Here is a 23,910-nt window from a genome sequence, read left to right on the forward strand (position 1 = left end):
AGGGTAAAGTCTGGTAGGCAGCAAGCCGTAAACCCATGCATTAGACCACAGCAATGTGCTATCCTTTATAGCTGAAGCTTTGTCTCTTGCCAGGCATCCAGTACTGTTCATTCCTTCAGTTAGGCAACAAATTTGCAGCAGTTTTGATCACCTGTATTTTAGTTCTGCTGTATAATAGCGCTGCACATTCATCTGAAGCATTGTGCAAAATCCTTAAGTAGGCAAACGCTTATTTGTCACAACCCAAGTTCTGAGGCGACTTTCATTCAAAAGCAGACTAGATGTGGAGCCTGACTGCTAGAAGTTGAGAGCGTGAAGCTGGAAATACTGGTATGCTTGTGACCATTTTTTCCAGAATGTTAGCTGAAGTACTGGGAATAGCCATCAGAATTCCAGTTTCTCATCTGAGAGTGGAGACATTTTAATTCTTTTGAGTCAAGCTAATGTGGGCAGTGAGGTGGTTCCCCACATCCCCCTCCTCTCCGTTGCAGCTGTGGTAAATGTGACAGTGGGTGTTAGTACTCACCATAGCTCCATGTAGTGCCACCCCTCTCTCACCATGGGGCTTGAAACCAGCGATGATACCCTTCCTTGAAAAAGACGTGCTGTAGCCCATCCAGCCCTTTAGAGACTACGATCACATCTCCAGCACCTGATTGGCGGGTACCTCATGCCTTCATTATTGCCAGATGTAGACAAATCAACATGTAATATCTGGTCTTTGCCAATGAACCCCATCCATGCAGCCGTAATACCGTAACACACACCTAAAACCAACATTAACCAGTTGCAAAGCAAGCTGCAGGATCCATATGTTGTGGGAAATGTTACCAGCACTGGCAGCTGCTGAGTTCTCTGCTTATTCTATCTAGCATATGTAGAGAGCAGCACTCACTTCTAGCCCTCACTGCTTGCCTCAGTTAACTGTAAAAGAGTTGTGCTTACCCATGGAGGGGAATAAGTAGCAAAAATTAGCAAAGAATACTGATTTTTTGAAAGTGCCAAAATACACACACAGCTGTAGAAAAAGAATATGCAGTTTCTGAAAAACTACATCTTCAAGTAGGTGCCTGTCCCATATACAACAGAAAGTATCTAAGGTCTTTTGCATTAGCTATGAAAACAATCTAAGGGGGCACTATAAAGCGGGAGTCCTACATTTTGTATGATCAACACTTTAGTGTTACTACAGCTGGCTGTCCTGTATCCTCCCTTCCCTCCAAATAATTTCACTGGTTCTTATTTTGAATGAGGTAGTATTATTTGATAGCTTAGGTATGCAAATTTCTCTTCTCTTTCAGAGAGGGAATAGCAGAAGGTTAGGTCTCATTATGCCAGTTTCTAGTTTCAGAACTTTAGTCTCAGCCACATGTAGACAAACTCCACTGAAATATACTGGAGTTGTGCAGCCATAGCTGAAAGTAGTCAATTATATTTATGTTGTTACTAATAATAGATAATGCAGCATTGTGTCTGAAGTTGCATCAATAAAATAAGTAGGGCTAGAAGTGGCTCTGACCACTCAGCTTTCTTTTTTCACCTGCAGTCTACAAATTGTAAGTAACTAGATATGCAAACAGAGGCACTGGATTAGGATTTGTCACAAGACACTGAAGTGTTATCTCCTGTATTCCATTTATGGCAGCAATGTTATTGTTCAAAGATTCCCTTCTGCATTATAACCAATGATTATTCCTCCTCTGAGTTTTTAAATTTTAAAGATTAACCTTTCAGTTCTTTTATTGAGATTGTGATTCCATGAACAAACAATTAATGTTCCCAACAGCATGGAAGAGAGCCGAGATGGAATGAGCCAGATTGCTTGGATACAGAAAGCATCAGGGCCTGTCTCAAGGGATTCACATTTTTTCCTGCACAGACAAAATCTACACTGTGGAAGGTAACTGGTGGAGTTCATAGGGAGTGAACAGAGAGAGTTAGAAGTATGTCTGATCTAGGCTATATTTGTAGCATAGTCTCTGTGTGTAGCCCAGAGTGTCTTCCCTTGAAGGAGAAAGACACATGCAAAAGTGTAATATCACATCTATTTAAATAAAGGAGACAAGTAATGATGCCCCTGATAAAGCACAGCATGATATGGAGAGAGGAAGAGAGCTGACAATTGTATATACAAAAACTTATCAAATATGTGTTTCCTACAAATGGAACATTTCTATTATTATCTTGATATTTGCTCAGCATTTCTGGAAATCCCTGACTAATACAGGTTATCAAGATTGTCTTTATATGGCTTATCAGTCCTTGAGGACCATAAACTAACCTTGCAATGTTGATCAGACAACACAATCCTTTGAGTTTCTCTTACAATCTCACTTCATTCTAGTTTATCAATGCAACACAGATCAGTGGGGATAAATAGGTGCCCACAGATGCAGTGGACAGGGTAGCACCCACCGCCTAAGGTGGAGAGCTGAAGTGCTCTTTGGGGCTGTAGCTCCACTTTCCTACTTTATGTATAACTTACATGGAGTGGGAAGCAGAGTGCTAATCACAGGAATTGCTGATGGACCAGATTGGGTGGTTTTGGAATAGCATGGAGTATTCCCAAGTAGCAGATAGGGAATCAGTACTGGCCATGAGTGTGAAGTACTGTATAGAAGAGGAAAAGCAGTATTAAGTTCAGACACTGCACTTTATTTTACTGGAGATTAGGGCTACATATACTGAGCTGCTGCAGTAGGGTAAATATACCAAGTAGCTGAATGAGACTAGCAGGCAGAAGAATGAAATTAAGAAATGAGTGGGATAAGACAAAAGGGGAAGAATAAATCCCAAGAGGGTAGGAGAGAGTAAAACTAAAGAGAGAGAGAGAGAGTTCATCCTGATACATGTCAGTCACAAAACAGGAGCGTGCCCTCCTTAAGAGGCAACTGAGGTATCAAAAAGTGGCAATATGACATGAAAGATCCGAGGGAGGAACATTGGAAAAATTAAAATGGAAAAAAAGTTAAGGTGACAAAGAAGGATGAGGAGAAAGGAAGGGGAACAAACAGAAGGGACACAGACAAAAAGGAGCTGAACAGAGTCTTGTAAAATACTGTGGGGTTTTGTTTTGTTTTTGGACAGGGAGAGATAAGATTTGGAAAGTGAAGTGAACAAGACACACCGGGAAGGTCGCTAGTCAGGCTACCTGAGCAGACAAAATGGAGAGACCATAATATTTACTTTCAGTAAATTAAATTAAAGTACATTTTGATCTTTATTTTCCAACACTGACAGAACATTGACCTACTTTAAAAAATTTATTAAATGAATGCTGAAATGTACATGGAATCTTGCTGATGGAAAATCTTCAGTTCTTTTAAATCAATTAGCCTTCTGTGATCACTGGGGCTCCAAAAGCTTGTTATCCTAAAATAGACTGAGCATATTGATAACTGAGGAAAATTGTTGGGTGACAGATTCTCTTCCCTTCTTGGTCTCTGGTTTGGATATCCAGGTTGGCTTTATTTTTATTTTTTTAAGTTATTAAAGTAGTTACAGGTCTAGACATTGAGTTACAAACGTAGTCCTTGATAACTCTTTTTAGATATTGTTGTTCACTATATCTCATTCTGATAGATTCCTGTATATTGTCCAAACCCAAGATACATTTTTGTCTAAACAAAAAAAACCCAAAGGCAATAATAATGAGCCATGATGACAGACAAGAGAGCTGGGTTCTAGAAAATTTCAGCAGTCACATCCTACAGGAGCAATCAAGGATGAGGAAACAGCAACTTTGAAAGACACATTAGTCTACACTTGAAAAAGCTGGTCTGAACTGGTAGAGCTTTTGACACAGTACAGGCCTGATCCAATGCCTAGTGAAGTCAAGTCTCAAATGGGGATTAGACTAGGCCCTAGAGCACATGAACACATGAGAATACATCTTGGGGATGTGTGGGGGATTTGAAAGAGGAGGATTATAAAAAAACACCACCAAAAGACAACGCCTGTACTCTGTACAAACATATTCAACTTGACTTATTGAAACTTCTTAGGGTGTTAATACAGCTTTGTGAATTGCATTTTTTTTTTTTTAAGATAATACTTACCCAGTTGGATCCACAAGTCTTGGGTGCAAAAAAAAGATCTCCAGGTATACTGCATTTAGTTATTGCAGAGATTACGCAACCGTGTGCTTAAAGATGAAAAATATTTTATTTACACTTTTCTTATACACACTTTGTACATTTTTTCAATTTAAAAACAGAACAGAGCACATACACGTCTGAACATATTGTATCCATAGCTAGGAAAAGTTAACTTCTGCCAAAAACCAAAGGCTTTTTAAAATAGTTATAAAAGGCAAACCTTAAATTATTCTAAGAATTTTATAGCAGCCTTGGGGTGAATATTAGACAATTAACCAAAAATGTACATAAAAACTCTCTATATTTGTTTTTAAACAGGCAGACTACTTCCAATTGCTACAGCACACACAGAAGAACTCGCAAATAACTTTTTCCATCAACTTACTGGAAACATTCTTTTCAAAACACAACCATCTCATACAGGACTGGAAAGTCATGAAACTACAGTGAAATTACATTCTTCAATTTATGACAATTCATTTTTTAAAGCTCTGCAAAATAATACATAGGAAAAGAGAAAATCAGACTGGGAGGTTTGCTATTCCCTCCATCTAGTCCCATGACCTGCATTAAATGTCAGTTAGGTGGGTTCACTGAGGAAATAAAAACCTTCTATAGAAGTATAGCTATTACTGCAGTTCTAGGTAACATTTCATTTTTTATGTTTACACCAACCTTTCTTTCCCCCGTGCGCTATATAAGGAATATCACTTGCAAGTAGAAAGTGGTTTTCCCCCAGCTACCAACTCAATTATAATCTAAATATTATTTGAATTTGATACTTCAAACTTTTTTAAAAAGCACAGAAACATGTGCTGAAATTTGGGGAGAGGGGAAGTCCAGGGAAGCTGTGCTCAGCAGTCTATTTTTCTGCCACCTGTTTAACAGTACTATATTTTGTTAATATTACAGATGCTATCAGCATAATTTTTTTAGTTTTACTTCAAACATAGTATGTACTTGTTTTAACATCTTACACATGCTGAAACTGTAGATTTAGCAATCCAAGAAAAATAAAATACAGATGCCATAACAAAAGTAGTCATTAGTGTTTATTTTAAACTTTTTCAGATTGTCTTATAAACATTAAAATCTCAAACTGTTACTTATAAAACATTGGAAAACTTAGTTTTAAATAGCCAACATATCTTTCCTTTTGTGTTTCCTCCTTTACCCTTTCCACACAACTTGAGTGTTTTAACTCTGACATAACATGCTTATTAGAATAAATTCCCAAGGTACTATATTGGATAGAGGTGGAGGGAAAGCAAGTTTTCTCTAAGGCTCCAATCCTACCGACATTTTGGCACACGCTTAACTTTACATGTGAATAGACTTTTAAATAGTTGGCATAGCTTTTAATTTTATTTCAATGGACTACTCATCTATGTAAAGCTAAAAATATGCCTATGTCTGAAGAATTGAAGCCCAATTCCCTATTTTTTTTTGTCAAGAAAAAAATATTTCAATAAAGGCAAAACATTCCTGTCAATGACATCCCCATTTTAAAAATGCATGATTTTTCTTCAGTTAGTCCTTTATGAAACAAAATACATAAGGCGCAGAATTGTGTATTTCAGAAAAAGCAGCTGATATCATACCCTCAAGCCAACCCGCACTTTATGAAGAAGTGGTCACGTTGAGTTAAAGACCAGTATTGGTATATGTATGGTTTTTAACCTAATTTAATTTGTACGTTTAATTTTATCCTTTGCTTCCTGAGTGTAGGAAGAAGCTCCATCTCGGATGCGGATGATTATTATATTATCAGTAAAAAGACAGCATTTGCTTCTGCAGAAAGAAGGTCCCAAGAGCAAGACAACAGGACTGCATGTCTCAGGGCCCAAAGGGTATGTCTATGCAGGGATAAAAAACTCATAGCTGGCCCAGTTCAGCTGACTTGGACTTGCGGGGCTCAGGTTACAGGGCTGAAAAAAAATCTCTGTATAGAGTGGAAGGTCCTAGAGCTCGGGCTTCATCCTAAGCCCAGATGTCTACACAAATGATTTTTAGCCCCACAGCCTGACCCCGAGTCAGCTGACCTGGGCTAGCTGCGGCCATGCTATGGGTCTTTTATCCCTATGTAGGCATACCCCAAGAGTGTTAAAGTCACAAACCACCAGGACTAAGAATTGGTGACTGAAAAGCAGGGATTTTAAGTTTTCCAATGGCATAAAGCATACGAAAGTAGACAGCAAAATCATCAGGCCTTGAATTGCCACAGGTCCCTCAGGCTAGTGAGCCTTCTGAAATAGTAGCTGCCTCTTTCTGCAGAATCAGTAATTGCCTCCTTCCAGCTGAATCTATACAGCCAGACTTTCACAAGTGCTAAGCGCACTCCTTGCTAGTGGCTTAATTTTGAAAATCTGGCCACTTACTTTGGTGCTTAAATAGGTACTGAGTTCTTTTGCAAACCTGCCTGGTATTGAGCATGCTGGGCTCCCAATGAGAACTGACAGTGCTCAGCACTTCGCAGCTTCTGGCCCCTAATAAGAAAACAGGCTTCCTCCTAGAACCAGGAAGAAAACTGAGACAGCTAGACAAGAACCCAACACTAACTTTTTTTTAAATTGAGAAACAGAGATTGGACTAAGTATGTCTGTCCCTTTTTACAACATTGAGTACTGTTGCTGTTTAAAAGCAGGCTGTGTGCCAAGTTTTAAAAAGTAAAAAAAGAAATGGGGGAGATAAATGAGCAATTTTACTATAAAGGGTTAGGGTTTACCTTTCTCCTCATTAACTAGGGGCACATTTAAGTGGCAAAAAAACCCTCGAGTTAATATAATAATCATATTCAAAAGATCTCAATGATGACATGCAAGTCTCTGATTAGCTAGCCTTGATTTTTTTGTTTGTTTTTATTTAAGCACTGACTAAGGAGCACGGGTACTAAAGGCAAATGCACAGAAAATGGTTTAGTGAAAAAGAAAACATCCCTCTAAGCTATATCAAAAATTAACAATTTTTTTTCAAAAGCTACATCACAATGTAAAAGATAATGGGGATTAATTATATATTTATTGACTGAAATAATGAGCATGGTAAAAATGTATGTTACAAAACATTTTCAGCCTCCCAGACATTCTGAACCAAGCAAATTCCAATAATTCTTAATTCTCAAATGTTTACAGCCAACACATCAGCGGAAGCTGAAACCAATAATTAGTTCAAGTTAGAATTTTACAAATTAATTAGTATTACAGGCCTTAAACAAGATTTTAAAAACTGGGTGCCTGAAGTTAAATATGGTCTAAGGGGCATAAGCACCTAAATAACTAGCCTTGTTTTCAAGAGTACCAAGCATCCAGCATTCCCTTTGCCTTTAGTGGGAGCAGCAGGGTGCTCAGCATTTTAGAAAAATCAGGCCACTTACGTAGGTGCTGAACTACAGATTTAGGAACATAACTTTAGACACCCATTTTTGTAAAAATCTTGGCCTTCTCTCTTTAGCCTGTTATACTTAAATCATGAAGACCAAATTTCCAGATCAACAATGGTTCCCCAGCTCACCCCCAGATAGCAGGATGAAATGCTCAATATTACTCATGATAGGCTTGTACAAGCCTACCTAGACAGCAGGACTACTAATCTTTGCTGTCCCATTCACATAACAACGTCAGAAAATGGGCTAAGTAACAAAAAGAGCAAAAGAGGAGTAAAAATAAGATAACTTGTCTTGAACCCTGATTCTGCAATAAAATATACACAGGCAGAAACCCTGCACCTGAGGAGGGCCCATCAAAAAGTCAATGGTGCCCCACCTGGCAGCAGGGATCCATCTGCACACATCTCATGGCAAAGGCTGGAGCCTTGGCTTATACCAGAAAGGTTGTAGTTCAAATTACTAAGTGAAACAAATTAAATTCTGTACTTGTAAATTGAAAAATATAGGAAAATAATAAGCAAAGAATTACATTTAACTGCAAGCTGTGGTCTGCACCAGAAGACTGAATGTGAACATTTGGTCCAGACATCTCTGACTTAGACATCCTTTATCATTCCAGCTATGGTGGTGTAAATTCTCTCTTTTGATCAAAGATTACAGTAACCAACTCTGCTTTGCTAAATTATTGCTAATTAAAAAAATAAAATCTGCTAACTTGCAATGCAACTCCATGTCCTCCCATCTCTCTCAATCCAGAACTTGAAAGAACATTACTACAAGAAAACAAAGATACCATTAAATGTCAGCATGGTGCATTTCACAAAACATTTTAATATCCATTATTCATTTCTAATTTCATTTAGCCAAACAAACTTGTTGCTATTTATCATAGCAAATTTAGTGTGTATTTGGTCCCTTATAAGTGCATTCTTTTGAACTCCCTGAGTACTGTACATTCCTTTTCTACAGTGACTTCTGGCTGGGAGATGCTGAAACAGAAATGGATTCTCAACCATTACTGCACATCTTGTAAAATCTAGTGTTACAGAGTTTCATGTCAGCAGATGATTTTACAAGCTTACATCAGCAGTCTGTCCCTGCATATTTGAGCTCAGTGTTGGCCTCAAATTTTAGAGGAAATCTTTTCCCTCTTGACTCCAGAAGAGGCTAATTTCACATCAGTGTGAAAGAACTAGGATTTTAATGCTTTACTTTTATAATAGTGTTTATCTTGGTGGATAGTCTCACCAATCTACAGTCAATAAAAGTCAACAAGTTAACAAAGTGCTCAAACATGGTGCAGTTATTCAAGCCCTCTTGGATCACAAGTCTTATTTCAGGAAGTATGAGGTCAGTAGCTATAGGTTTGTATTTTAAAGGTTACAGAAATGGTAAACATTGTCCCCAACTGCCTAACCCCATATTTTTAGAACACAGCAGTTCATATCAGTTGATGCTTCAAAAAATATTAGATTACATCACTTCAACACAACTACAAGCGATGCCATTCCTAAAAATAAGAGTATATCCAGGTCTGACAAAAAACTGCAGGTTAGTGCAGCGTTCATGCTTGCTTACGGACACATTTCTGATTTCTTTTAAAAACAAGGCAACACATTCAAAAGCGAAGGACTGTAACTGGGTAAGGTGTATTTACTTTTTTAAAATAATATATAAAATGTCAAACTGTTAACAGTTCATTACATATTATTAATATAAAGAGTTTAAATATTACTGAATGAATCAGTGTATACCAAAGACAGGCTTCTTTGATACCAAACTAGGCCTCCAGTTACTTAAGGACTCTGTAATGTTTAATTCAAGAAAAAATGCTACTATCTCTAAAATTCAACAGACACGGCTGAATCTGTGCCCTGGTTAAAAATATAATACCCTAATTGCACATAAAAAGATGCATTGTATATAGATCTTACAGGGTATGCGTGTGTGTGTGTATATATTTTACTCACCACCAAACACAATGCAGACAATAGAAGGCAGCATAGAAATAGTGTTTGAGTATAAAAATGCTTCATCATCAGTTTAACAGGAAATGTATAACTTGCATTTTTTGGTAGACTTACTGATACTACTGTACAAATCCAGGGAAAAGCCATGCACAAAGGTTAAGATCATTTTAAAATGTACTTACGGGAAAAACAAACAAACTACCAAACTGGACTGTGAGTACTCATAAATGGAGAAAATAAAATGTCCACCACAACTTACAGGGACAAAATGAAACCCTTGTCACTAGAGTTTAAGTCAGGTATTCCCCCAGTAAGGCTGCTGAATCCTATCCTGACACTTAATGAAAATTAAAATCCACAATATATATTCTTCTGTCCCCCTTCTCCCCATAAGTAGATCATTTTATTCAACTGGTTCCAAGAAGGATGCTGCTGTGATGGCCATTATACAGAATAAACTTATTGCATGGACATAAAAGGCCACAAAGAAAAAGGAAAAAAGTAAACACACTGAAAAATAGATTTTTCTTCTCCCCCCCTCCACTCCACCTCACATACAGCAGTGTTTGTTTAAAAAAAATAAAAAGTAAAACGTTTACAATACGAGTCCACAGTTATTGGCATTTCTAATAAACTTGGTAGGTGCATTCCCTGTACATCCCGTTTCTCTATGCATCTAATAGCTTTTTTACATACAAGCCAATGTCTTTAAATGAATTAAATCTGCTTTGTTTTCCTGTCAAATTAGACAGTTTTTTGTGTTTTATTGGGGTTGGGAGGGTGTTTTGTTTTGTTTTTTTAGTTGCAACGTCTAACATGCTCCAGTACATATTCGGGAAAGTGCAGGCTGCAAACTTGTAAGCCATCCAGCTTGCAGGGCATTCTTGGGTATTCATCTTCTTTCCATTTGTTTTCCTCTGGATCAAAGGTGAGAATTGAATCACTGTAATGACCATTGTAACAAAGGCCTCCAAGAACCATTATCTGTTTGTCCAAAACAGCTACACCATGACCACTTCTTCCAATTGGCATAGAAGCCAAAATAGTCCACTGATCAGTATCTGGGTCATAAACCTCCGTAGAAGGACACCCTTGCGACTCAAAGGAGGCCCTCAAGATCACACAAACACCACCAAAGACATAAAGCTTACCATTATAGGAAATCATTTTGTGAAAGCATCTTGCATAATTCATTTTGCATTTGTTCTCCCAACAATTTGTGACAACTTGAGTTCTCCTTGTTCGCTGTTCCACCGTCCCTTCTTTACTGGGGTCAAACACACACACTTGCTTAGAAGTGGAAGATGAAGTAATTCCCCCAGTGATATACAACTTGTTACTGAGTACAGTTCCTTCATGACCATATTTATTGACTGGATAGGGATCCACAAATTCCCATTTGTCTGCAGTGATATCATACCGTTCAGTCGAGTAAAATGTTTCATCCCTTGTTCTCCCAGCAACCGCATAGATGTATCTCCCAATAACACCAACAGCAAACTCTGAGCGTGGAACAGACATGTCTGCCATTCGCAACCAAGTATTTTGTCTAGGGTCATATCTAAATACTTTGGAGGAAGCATGAAACTCACCATCTGGGCCCAGTTCTTCCCCTCCTAACAAGAATACAAAGTTATTGACAATGGCAAGGCAGTCTGGTCGTAAAGGTACTTGAGGGCCCTCTAGTTCCCACCAGACCCTGGGTTTGTGCAAGAGAAGAATTTTGCTATTTACCATGCTGTGTCCTATCATTCCTCTAAATACTGCAGTCTGGGGTTTGGCAGAACGAATACGGTTGGATTTCATTTCCATCAAAGGCTGTTGGTGAACACTATGAAAGTAATTCATGGCTTGGTCAACTTCATGCCGCAGCTGCCGAGAGTATCGATAAAACTCTGATGTTTTTACCTGTAGATACATTTTTAAAAAACAGTTAAAATGTTGACCAAGGAAAAACAGCATAGAGAACCATTTAATTACCATAAATCATTAAAAGATTATAATGCTTAATTTTATTCTGAGAAACCTGAAGGACAATTCTGTTCAAGTATTGAGACAGATAAGCTACATAAACTGTGTACTTAAAATGTATGCAGAGGCAACACATTATTTCTTCCCCAAGATATTATTGAGGCTGAGACAGAGACAGAGGCCAAAGATTTCAAAACCTACTCCCTAAACCCCATGCGCGTACCTAAATAAAACTGGGTTGATTTTCAAAAATTCTGAGCACCTTCAATCCCACTGACTTTGACTGGAGTTGTGTCAGTACCTCTGGAAAAAAAGGCAGCCCACTTTTATTTAAGTGTCTAAATATAGGAGATAAGCATCTACATTTGAAAATGTTGATAGTTCCAGGCTTCCAATTTTTCTTACATAAATAACAACTGCAAAGCAGCACCAGGTAGTGCTATACTTCCCGCCAGACCAGAAAGGGGGCGGGGGGGGGGGGGGGGGGGGAAATCAGTGTCACCACTGGATTACATGACATAAAATGCAATTTGGAGACAAATATTATTATACCTTGAGAATCAAGTAGATGTTTACTTCATAATTTTGTTAGCTTTATATTACTAATGTCTCTCTTCCTTTCATTGTAAATAAAAAATGCCACTACAAGGGGCATAACTGTTCTTTCCAATCTTTTGGGTCTTTACTAGATTAAATTATATGGACATAGGTTTCAAGTGTCTGTATAATATACATGTGTAAATTATTAATATTGAAATACATGCACACAAACTTATCTGTAAAATAGCAATATTAATTGCCTGCTTTTGTAATTCACTTTCAGATCTATGGATTAAAAGAAGTGCTAAGTTTTTCTACTTATGCACACTATTTTATCAAAGAAAAACAACCTATATTAAAAGAAATAATACATGGGTCTTCAGAAGGGTTAGAACTTTCATACCCACAGCATAGATCTCTACCACTTCAGCCAAACAGAGCAACAAGTAGAGATTAATATATACTTCTACTGCTATGTGGACCACCCATTAGAAAGAGATGAGACACACTTTGCCAGTGGGTTTTGTGGCTATTTGCTGACAGCAAAGGAATGTTGGAATTCAGGAAATCTTGATTCTATTCCAGGTTCTGGAAAAGTATTCTAGTGGTTACAGACCCTACTGTCCCACCTCAGCCTGTCCTCTTTTCTTCTATCCTTGCTTCCTCTGCTCTATCACCCCTACAGCCTATCCCTGTCCCTCTTGTTCCTATATCCCCACAACCTCCACCTGCTACCCTATCCATATTCTCCTCTTGCCTCTGCATTTGAGCAAGTCAGTCTGATTCCTCCTTCTCCTTGTTGCTGCCTAGACATCAGCAGGGGTAGCCTTAAGAGCATAACATAGTCATTCTCCGTTCTCAGTTTTAGTACCTGCCACCACTGTGGCCCTCAGTTGTTGGAAAGAGCAACTGCAGAAAAAGTCTCACTCAGCCTGGCAGCCCTGGAATGGACTGTGCTCAGTCACTTTGTGAGGATGGTGCATTCTCAGTTTCGTCAGCTCATAGAAGCCGTGTGGGAATGAAGTATGTTCAGTGCTGATAATTTTAGGAGAATAATGCTGCCAACCCTTCACAAACATCTATTGAGCATATCCAGACATTTTTCAGAGGCCAAGCCTGACCAAGTACAGGTGGATTTTTATGGGGACTGCAAAAGGCACACCTCTTGCACCAGAATGACCCCTCTGCTAAGTTCCAAGTCCCTCCTCTCCTAAGTATGGAGGCTTGAGGCCTTCCTTAATGAAATGGCTGTATAATGTACTTTTACCTCTCATTGTTGGAAATAGCTGAACTATTTTTGTTTAAACATTTCCAAACAAATTTAGCCTGGGGCAGATATACAACATGGAAAACAGTTTGGCAAAGTTATAAGCAACTAAAAAGCAAGGTCTTACAATAGAAAATGTTAGGTAAACTCAGCTATAAGCAGTGCTACCATCTCCACCTGTAATATATATAAAACATGTACATAACATATACATCCACATGATGACTAGATCCGTGTGATAAATTGCATTTATCATGCACCTTCGCTCACCTCACCTGCACTTTGCCATCTCCATCACTACTTCTACTGAGATTCCAAACTCTGAGCAGCTTCAAACAGAAATTCAAAAGTCAGCCTGAAATAGAATTTTCTCTATCCCTCTCAAAATTATACTAACCCAAAGCCCAAAATGCCCAAGATTAGGGACAGATTGAAGGGTTTAAGGTCTGATATCTTGCAAACCCCTTCAGGGCCGGAAATGGGAGCCTTATGCCATCAGAAAGGAGAGATTCCCAGCTTCCCACTGAGGGACACAGAACTTGCAAGGTCCCAAAATATCAGACTTAAAAGTTGTGACTTGTTTTTCCTGTGAATAAGTTACTTTAGATTAGAATAATTTCATAGGCATTTTAAGTGTATTTGTTTTAATTTTTCTTCTCCCTCTATGCTGTGTACAATTAGACTCATGGTAACTCAATAGTCTCAATACAATTTTTAAAATCTCCCCAAAATTGTTTTTCAGCCAGATGTGGAATATAGAGGATAAAGATTTTATCAGGACTCATTTGGATGACCTGCATAGCTCACCTGCAGTTTCCTCACTCCTGAGTAATGTGGCCATTCCAAGTTAATGAAACCTTTATACTACAGTGCCATGTATGCCATTTTACATAAGCACATATTTATAATATGCATACATAAAATGCCTGAACATGAACATTATGCCCATTATAGAAGAATTTAACTTGAGATTCCTTTGCTTGTTTCTATAGTAAGTAAGTATCTCCAAGCTGCATGTCCAATCATCTTGTGACTACAGAATTACAGAATGCGAAGCTACAAAACTTACATTTAGAAAAAGTCAAGAACTTGGATCCATGCTGATCCTACCTAACTCAGTATGAATAGTCGGCCATCTAAATGTAAGATATGAGATTTTATAAAAGCTAATACATATAAAAGTTATACAGATCTAGAAAATGCTACAGATTTGTATAGGAGTATGGCAGAATAGCTATATTTTGTATCAAAGTTTAACCTCAAGAAAGGAAGCAGTTTTTCAAAACCAGTATTTCAACACCAAGTTATCTTTGCTATTTTAAAAATGTAAAAAGACCAAAGAAATGAAACTCTTAGATACTTCCCTCATTCTTTCAGTACAATGGCTGAATTTAAAAAAAAAATAAATTTTCAGGTAAAGTGAATACATAATGTGCATTAGCTGCTCCCATTAATTTTAAAAGAAAGCTGACAAACAACAAAATTTGATTACCAATGCATTTTTTAACAAAACCAGTTATGTTGGAGTAATTAGTGTACTTACTATGAAAATTTGAAGAAAGGTAAAAATAAGTTAATACCAACAGCAGGTATTATTATTACTGTATTTAAAAATACAGTGCTATCAGATTACCCACTGTTTGGATACTTGCACACTGATAAAAGATCAGAAGAAAAACAACACCTGGGAATACTAGGTTTTCTTCTTATTTCCTCTCTGACCCTCATTATTGCCTTTTAAGCAACAAAATAAAAATATTCAAAGGATATTGTAAAAGCAGCATCTTGTTTAACAGCTTGTATATAGTGATGTCTGTTACAGAAAATATACCTTCCATTCATCTCAACAAGAGGCAGGATTATGAGAACAGTTTGGATTGATGATGTAAAATGGTTTGTGGTGACACTAGCTTCCACAGAAGATACCTCCCTCCCCTAAATTTCAGCGTAGATCTAGATCATTGCAGTGCTACTTTTCACCAAAACGTCAATACAAAGGAATATTTGGGAAAAAATGAGTATCAGAAATAAAACAGGAAAAGGAAGACCCTGCAGGATCAACACATATGGATTAAAGGCAGCAGCAAAGCAAATCAAGCAAAGACGGACAAAAATAAAACCAGACAAAGATTAATAAGTTTGTCATACTTATACTATAGAGTAAGATGAAAAAATAGGACATACTTGGGAAAACCTTAATCTAGCCTCTCTCCTAAAGGGAAACAAATTACAGGTATACATAACCAACAAGATGGTTTTACCATATTTTTGTATATAGTTAAAAAACGAAAGTGATGTACAAGTATTAATGAATTTATCTTACCACTACTCTGAGAAGTATTATTACCATTTTACACATATGGAAACAGAGGCAGAGATAATTTAGGGTATGTCTACACTGCAACGTAAACCTGCACGTAAGCCCTGACTCAAGCCTAACCCCTCCCCCCCACCCCCCCAGCACCAGAATTGCGCTAACCCAGGTCTCAGACCCAGGATCCAAGGACCCTGCAGGGCTGGAGGGTCCAAGCTCAAGTTAGCCAGGATTCAAGCCATTTGCTTTGTAGCGTAGATGCAGCCCTGCTTGACTCAGATTCTGGGAGTCAGCCGGAAGTATCCCAAAATTCCGTGGGACAACTCTTAGTCCTCTCTATCGCAACAATCCGCAATCCACTCAATTGAATACCGAAGCCATCCCCCCACCCACTTTGCCAATGGCAGCAGTTCAGGTCAGCGTTAACCCATTCTCTTTTGATCACTGATCTGCAAGCACACTATCAGACACCCTCCTGGGTTTGCAATGGAGAGAGAACCGATCAAGACTTTTGCAAAGCAAGCTGCCTCCTGGCAACATGCAGGGTAGATAAAGTTTTCCCATAGTGCAGCATAGGCTAGGGCTACACCACTCTCATTTCCAGGAGGGAAGGAGCGGTGGGGGAGGGGCAGTGAAGGGGGCCTAGGGACTCTGGGATATGGTTATCTTGACTCGGGGTGTCCGCACTGCAGTGCGGACACCAGCTCACCCTATGTTTGAGCATGGTTTAGAAAAAAACTAAACCTAGGTTTAGAAAACCTAGGGTTAAGTTACAATGTAGATGCTAAAGCCCAGGGTTCTCTAAACGGGTCAGCTGACTCGAGTCCCACTAACCCTGGGCTTACATTATAGTGTAGATAATACCCTTAATGATGATTTTTCCAAGGTCACACAGCAAGTCTGTGACAAAGGCAGGAATGAATCCAGATCTCCTGATTCCAGGTCCTGTGCTTTAACTATATGACATCCATGTGCCTTACTACCTTTTATTGAAAGCGCAGCACAGCGCTGTCGATGTGTGGAATTATTCTCTTGCCAAAAGAACTGATGAAATGCAGGGTATCAAACTGGACAGCACATGAGGTTTTTTGTGATTCTATCTGAGTACGTAAGGAGGTAGAATCAAAAAACTCCATCTCAATGTAAGTTAATAATTTGCATATAAAAACTATAGCACAATTTGTTGATTCTGAATGTACAAATGGTTTGATGCAAACTCCTCCTGGGATATCAGGAACACAAATACTACACCTAGATACTTAAAATAAAAACAGGACTTGAAGATTGGGTCAAGTTTCTGGAAAATTAGTTTTCCTTACACTTGCAATGAACTCTCAGATTTTACTACAAATGAATCTGAATCAAAACTCCAGATCCAAATAACCCAGTAACTGAAAATTTTTAGGTCTCGATCCTTTGTGTCTCAAGCCAAACTCTAGTTGCACTTATTAACTCTGATGTCACAATAATATGGGAATTGTTAACATACGTATTTAAGTTTAAATTCAGTTAAAAAAGTAGTCTCTAAAAATATAGTGTCCAATATTCTCTTGCAACCACAACTGTCAATTTAAGGGGCTTTGGGCAAGTCACGTCACCTCACTTTCCCCATATGCAAAATGGGAATGCTTACAGTCTTCACAGGAGTCCTATGAGGATTAGTCAATGTTTGTACAGGGTTTTGAACAGAAAAGCATTACAGCATTTTGTCACTGTTAAGCACTATCATCGTTGTTGCCAAGTGTCCCAGCTTGAGGCAGATGCACATTATAATACCACCTCCTCCCCATTCTTTTCCTTAAAACTTATGGAGTTCTGGACACCTTCCAAATAAGCAACATATATAATTCATAACAATAAGCCAAAAGTTGTGATTTTCCACCCTCTCAATTTTTCTTTAATTTTCTCTCGAACCCCAATCTTTGTTTCATCTGTCTTGCCACTTTTTTTCCCTCCTCCTTTATGTTTATTTTAGCTTTCCAGCCTTTTGTTTATTCTCTCCCTGAGAATAATTTTTATTACTATTAATTATTTATAGTACAGCCACACCTAGATGCCCCAACGGAGATCAAGGCCCCATTGTGCTAGTTCCTGTAGAAACACATAGTAAAAAGTCTCTGCCTTAAAAAGCTTACAGTCTAAGTGAGACAGGAGGAGAATAGAAACTAAGGCACAATAAGGTGAAGTGACTTTCCCACAGTCAAACAGGATGTCAGCAGCTGAGTCAGAAGTAGATCCCTAGTCTCCTGAATCCAAATCCAATTCCCACTGAATGCTGCTGCCTCCCCACTCTTATTTTAAAAAGGATTCCCTCCCCCTCCCCCCCCTTTTAAAGACAGAGCAGCATCACCATTTCATTTTTGTCTCTACCCCATTCTCCTCAGTAATCTTATCGCCTTCCCTCATTCTTAGGCCTTGTCCACACTACCAAGTTTTGTCGCCAAAAAAATTGCCTTTTGTCGACCAAACAGCGCACGTGTACACACTGCGATGAGACTTGTCAGGAAAGGTGCCCGGTTTTGGTGACTAAATACATCCACCCCAATGAGAGACATTGGCCTTTTTCCTCTACGTTTTACTCGATAAAGTGCCAGTGTAAACACTACACAATGTAATTGCTTTAATTGGCCTCCAGGTGCTGTCCCCAATGCCCATCGTGACCGCTCTGGTCAGCAGTTTGAACTCCACTGCCCTGCAGCCACGTAAACAACCATCTGTCCGTCCCTCCCCCCTTAGAAGCCCCGGGAATTTTTGAAATTCCACTTCCTGCTGGCGCGGCATGGAGACGTCTCAGCGCATCTTCCCAGGTGACCATGGCGGGTTATCGCACCAAACGCTCTCCTGCTTGGACCATTGCGGAGCTGTTGGATCTGATCAGTATATGGGAAAAGGAAACTGCAGTCCCAGCTGCACTCGAGTGGTAGGAATTGGGATACCTACGGACACATTTCTCAAGGCTTGTGTGAAAAGGGCTGTGGTTGGGGGACACTGCAGTGCACAGTGAAGATGAAGGAGCTAAGGCAGGCATACCATAAGGTGAGGGAGACAAACCGTCACTCCGGTGCTTCACCTAAGACCTGCCCGTTCTATAACGAGCTGGACGCTATCCTCAGTGGTGACCCCACCTCCATCACCAAGAGCCTCGTGGATACATTGGAGGGAATGGAAGCAGCGGAAAGAGTACTTAACCCGGCGGACGAAGTTATTGATAAAGAGGTGGAATTAGATGAGAATGTGCAGCTCCTGGTGGGGTTGCCCGGTGGGGCAGGCAGCCAGGAACTGTTCTTCACTCCAGAGGTGTCTAGCCAGTCTCAGCAGTCACTCTCTGGGGAGCAAGAAGCAGGAGATGAAATGCCTAGTAAGTGGCTGTAGCTTGTGTAGTGCAGGGGTTGGTTCAGGGTATAGAAATGTGGGAGGCTGGCTGTGTTTCTGTGTGGTGGACATTTCCCTGTGTAGCTAATCAGTACAGCAGAACAGGGTGTTGATGCATGCAGAGATCTCAGGGGAATCCTCTAGAGAGATCTCCAGGAAAGTCTCCTGGAGGTACTTGGTAATCCTCTACCGAAGGTTCCGCGGCAGTACAGCTTTGTTCCTTCCCCCATTGTAGGAAACTTTCCCACACCAGCAATCACTTGTGCAGGGACCAAAGCAGCACATAGGCAACGAGCATAGGGAGCAGGACAGAAGCCACAACTATGGAGTAGATGTACCCTTCTTTCCCTGCTTACCCCTGGCAGTGAGATGTCTGCTAGAATGTCTCCCGTCTGTGGAAAAGTGCAGGAAAATTTTAGATTTTTTTTCCATAGAAGGCTGCACCACAACCCTTGCAGAGAATGTGTGCTCTTTTCCCCATGTGGAGCGCCCCACCCCTTCCCCTCCCTCCCCAACAATCACCATGATTTGGCTGTTCGTGGAGATGTGTGCCTGGCTAGGGTCAGTGAGAAAGTGACTGCAATGTTGCAAAAGGTGTAATTAAATGAAATGTTACTCGTGAATTTAACAATCCCGCTTCTGTGCATTGTCACCTGTGCTTCACCAGATGTAGCCTTCAGGAATGCTCCATGCACCCCTGCCGAGCGCCTCTGCCAGATAAGAAAGCGCTCAAGATGCAGCAAAAAAAAGACATGTTCCAGGAGGTAGTGCAATGCTCCAATGCAGAAAAAAGGGAAAGTAAGGAGTGCTGGGAAGCCGAAGGGCAGGACAGAAAAGAGAATCAAGCATCAGTTAAGGACGCAACTGAGGGGACAATTAAAGTAATGGAAGAGCAAACGCAGATGCTGCAGTCCTTAATAGTGCTGCAGACTAAGCAGATCTGTGCTCACCCTCCCCTGCAGCACACTTTTCCATGCTCCCCCACAAACTCTGCCCACACATGCCTTTCCACCTTCCAGGACTTCTCGTTTCCCCTTCACTCCACCCCCTCAGACAACTTTCACAATAGCTGGACCTACAGACAGTTATGAAAGTCTGTCCTTCCCTGGTTCCTCCTATCCCAGCAGGCATTTATGTGTTTGTGTGTGCTGTTTCTTGTTTAATAAAAGCAAAGCTTTTTAATGGTGAATCATCTTTATTTTTTTTCTAAAAATTGAGATAGCAGGCACTATTAGTACCTGCACAGGCATTGTAATCATTCTTTTACAGGAACACAAGACCCAAAATGACACCATTGCGTCCTAGGAAATCTAACACCAGTGACAGAGATATACATTACTGGTACTCATTGTCAAAGTGCTGCCTCAAAGCCTCCCTCATTCGAATTGCCACCCCCCTGCCCCGGGCTCCACTGAAAGCCCTAGTATCTGGCTGCTCCAAATCAGCAGCTAAGGGTCTGCCTCAGCATTGCACCCCTGAGCAAACTTTTCACCCTTAGCTTCACAGAGATTATGCAACGTACAGCATGCGTGCATACACCATTGGAATATTAGCCTCATTAAGGTCTAGCCTGCCATAAAGGCATCGCCAGCGCGCCTTTAATCTGCCAAAAGCACATTCAACGGTCATCCAGCACCTACTCAGCCTGTTGTTGAACCGCTCTTTACTGCTCTCCAGGTGTCCCGTGTAAGGTTCCATGAGCCACTGCTGTAAGGGGTACACCTAGTCTCCCAGGATCACTATGGGCATTTTTAAACATCCCCTCCAGTAATCTTCTGGTTTAGAAAAAGTCCTCGCTTGCAGTTTTCTGTACAGGCCAGTGTTCCTAAAAATGCGTGCGTCATGCACCTTTTCAAACCACCCTGCGTTGATGTCAGTGAAATGTCCTCAATGATCCACAAGCGCCTGCAACACCATGGAGAAGTACCCCTTCCTATTGATGTACTCTGTTACAAGGTGGTCTGGTGCCAAAATTGGAACGTATGCAGCATCTATCGCCTCTCCACAGTTAAAGAACCCCATTTCTGCAAAGCCGTCCACTATTTCATGCATATTTCCCACAGTCACAGTCCTTCGTAACAGGATGCCATTTATTGCCTTGCACACTTGCATTAATGCAGCCCCAACGCTTGACTTCCCCACTCCAAATTGATTGGCGACCGACCGGTAGCAGTCTGGAGTCACCAGCTTCCACACAGTGATTGCCACACACTTCTCATACTGAGAGGACTCATCCGATGAAGTGAGCTGTAGCTCACGAAAGCTTATGCTCAAATAAATGTGTTAGTCTCTAAGGTGCCACAAGTACTCCTTTTCTTTTTACGAATACAGACTAACATGGCTGCTACTCTGAAAGCTCTCATTCTGGTGTCCTTGCACCGCAGGTCTGGGGCAAGCTCCGCACACAGTTCCAGGAAGGTGGCTTTCCACATCCGAAAGTTCTGCAGCCACTGCTCTTCATCCCACACCTGCATGATGACATGATCCCACCATTCCGTGCTTGTTACCCAAGCCCAAAAGTGACAGTCTACCCTATGCAATTGCTCTGTAATGCCAAAAGCAATCTAAAGTTGCTCCTATCCATGTCACTCAGAATGTCGGGTGCCTGCAAGTCGTCTTCAGTTAGGAACTTGAAGATTAACTGCACTGCCATGTCTTCATGACAGTTAACAGAGCACAGAAGAGCAGTTCAGGATCCATTCCTTCTCACAAAGATGCTGGGGTGCACAGCAGAGAATGGCCGCTGCAGAACTGCCACGAAAGAAATCAGGAAGCCCATGGAGTGCTGGGACATAAATCAATGCATCACAGCACATTTAGCCAGATCCCAAGCTGTGCCGCGACCCACTCTGCCTTCCCACAACACCTTGCAACAGAAGGTGTCAAGCTGGACTGTGGGATAGGTACCCACAGTGCAGTGCTCACACTGTTGACAAAGGTGCCCCCAATCTGTACGTGATCTGCCAACAGAGGGAGCAAGTGTGAACATGAAATTCCGATTTTTATTATGTCACCTTTTGGGTGTCAACAACACTTCTGTCAAAAAAAATTAGTAGTGTAGACATGGCCTTAGTCATTGTTCCCTTCTTTGTTGCTTGTTTCTCTTTCCTCCAATACTCCACCCTCATATCTTTAGTTCTCTTGTGCCCTTATTTTCTGTGGCTGTCCAAGCCACTCTGCCCTGGATGCCCAAGATGAAAGGCACAGAAGCAAAAAAAAAAAAAAAAAAGAGACTATTAAAATTAAGTGAGTTTTTACTAAAGTGCTCTTCTGGACAAAAATATTTTAAAATAGGCAACTTTCTAAAAAACAACACTTAAATTGAAGCATCTAGTTCACAGGAATGCTAGGCCCTGGAATTACTGTTAATATTTACATTTGTAATGCTGGCCAAGCATCTTTGTAAAGAAAGGAAGATTTCATTAGGTTATTTTTTAAACCATGGTAAATCTCTAGCTATACAAATAGATAAGATAGCATATCTGACAACATAAACTATAAACTGGGACGTTTGGGGAGAAAAACAGGGACATATTTTAGTTCTATCAAAATACATTGGACTGGGAGAGGTTCTCCTGTAAGCGTAGACTGGGTTAAATGATTAGTGTTCTGCTGGGAACATGGGACTGAGACTTAAATAGAAGATGTTGGAGAGCAGATATGCATGAGAATTGACACAGTTGCTTTGATGTTATAGCTTCCATATTCATCCCATTTAGGGTTCTACCACCAAATAATTCCTAATTTTCCTTGCCATGAAATTTCAATATCTAGTTGACATAATCCTTTGAAACAGTGTATACGTTACTCATACACTAGTCCATACAACAGAAGAATATTTTCATTCATAGTTGTAATATTCCTAACAGTGAACCTGATTATTAAGCTTTTTAAAAATCCATTCTAAGGATATTCATCTCCTCTATGTATAAATATTGGATATTAATATTTGCACACAATACACAGTCAGATCAACATCTATACTGAGCTGAATGACATCCTGCTCACTCTAAGAACATTTCTCATTTTCAACTAAGTTTTCTGCAACTAGTCTGTTTTATCAATTATAATCTTAGAAATGCACGAACTCAATGATACCTCCGCTTTATCTACGAGAAATCAGTTATGAGATGCATAAGTTTGTACTTCCAGATTGCCTGTTTCATGTCCATCCCAAGTCAGTGGTGAGCTACAGTTGCTGCCATCTAACAACTGTTTGGTCGTCTGAGATGATGGGTGGATTCATTTAAGCTCCTATAGGTGCACACCAACAAATAATCACCGTTGTTTGTACTATCTGCCTTCTTTTTAGCACAGAGGCCAACGGTTTAACAGATACAGAACTACCTTTCTCATACTAAAAGGTGGCTCCTCCTGGACAGGGTCTAGCCACATAGGCAGGTTAGAATGGGAAAACACGCCACACCTGTTCTGTGGGGAAACAAAAGACTGTCAAGCCAGAGTTCTCCAAAAGCATTAGAAAACTTAAAAGAAAAAAAGAAAATAAACCAACTCCATTATTAGAGATCTGTTATTCTAGAAATACTGATGACATAAGAAGAATAAGTAGGGCTGGTGGGGCCACTTTACCAAGTATCCTAACTGAAACTTACATAATTGAGTTACATAATTATATTTACAGACTAGAGAGACAAGAACTCTAGAAATGCATATAGTGACGACAGATTAATTTCAGACAACTGTACTGTTGTGTAATGTATAATAAGGAGCTCCATGTATGAGATTATGTTGGTTGGTCAAAGCTTCAGGAGGAAACAGTGCAAGCTGTGTTTGCCCCCTCCATATAAAAGAGTTTCCTTTCTTTTTATTTCGAGGGGGTGTTTCGTTAGATCCTTTGGGTGCTTTCTGGATGTTCTGATAGCACAGTGGCCATTTTTTTTTTAAAATAAAAAAAAAATCTGATTTTTTTAATTAAATGACTTTTGAGGAAAAAACCTATCTAAAGATAGTTTTAATTCAGATACATTATAGAT

The 23,910-nt window shown here is 39.9% G+C and overlaps 1 protein-coding gene across 5 annotated transcripts in view; it reads right to left on the minus strand.

Annotated features, from left to right (window-relative positions):
- The window catches only part of KLHL15 (kelch like family member 15), a 58,406-nt gene that overhangs the window by 14,972 nt on the left and 19,524 nt on the right, over nt 1-23,910 (minus strand). For 2 of the 5 annotated variants that reach the window (XM_073357538.2, XM_073357548.2), the window contains exon 3: nt 4,148-11,360. In XM_073357538.2, the coding sequence (XP_073213639.1) occupies nt 10,251-11,360 (1,110 nt within the window). In that variant the 3' untranslated portion in view covers nt 4,148-10,250. The other 3 variants (XR_013636247.1, XM_073357580.2, XM_073357559.2) reach the window with 3 other exon arrangements.

Source organism: Lepidochelys kempii, chromosome 1, assembly GCF_965140285.1.
Source record: "Lepidochelys kempii isolate rLepKem1 chromosome 1, rLepKem1.hap1, whole genome shotgun sequence".
NCBI classification, from domain to species: domain Eukaryota; kingdom Metazoa; phylum Chordata; order Testudines; family Cheloniidae; genus Lepidochelys; species Lepidochelys kempii.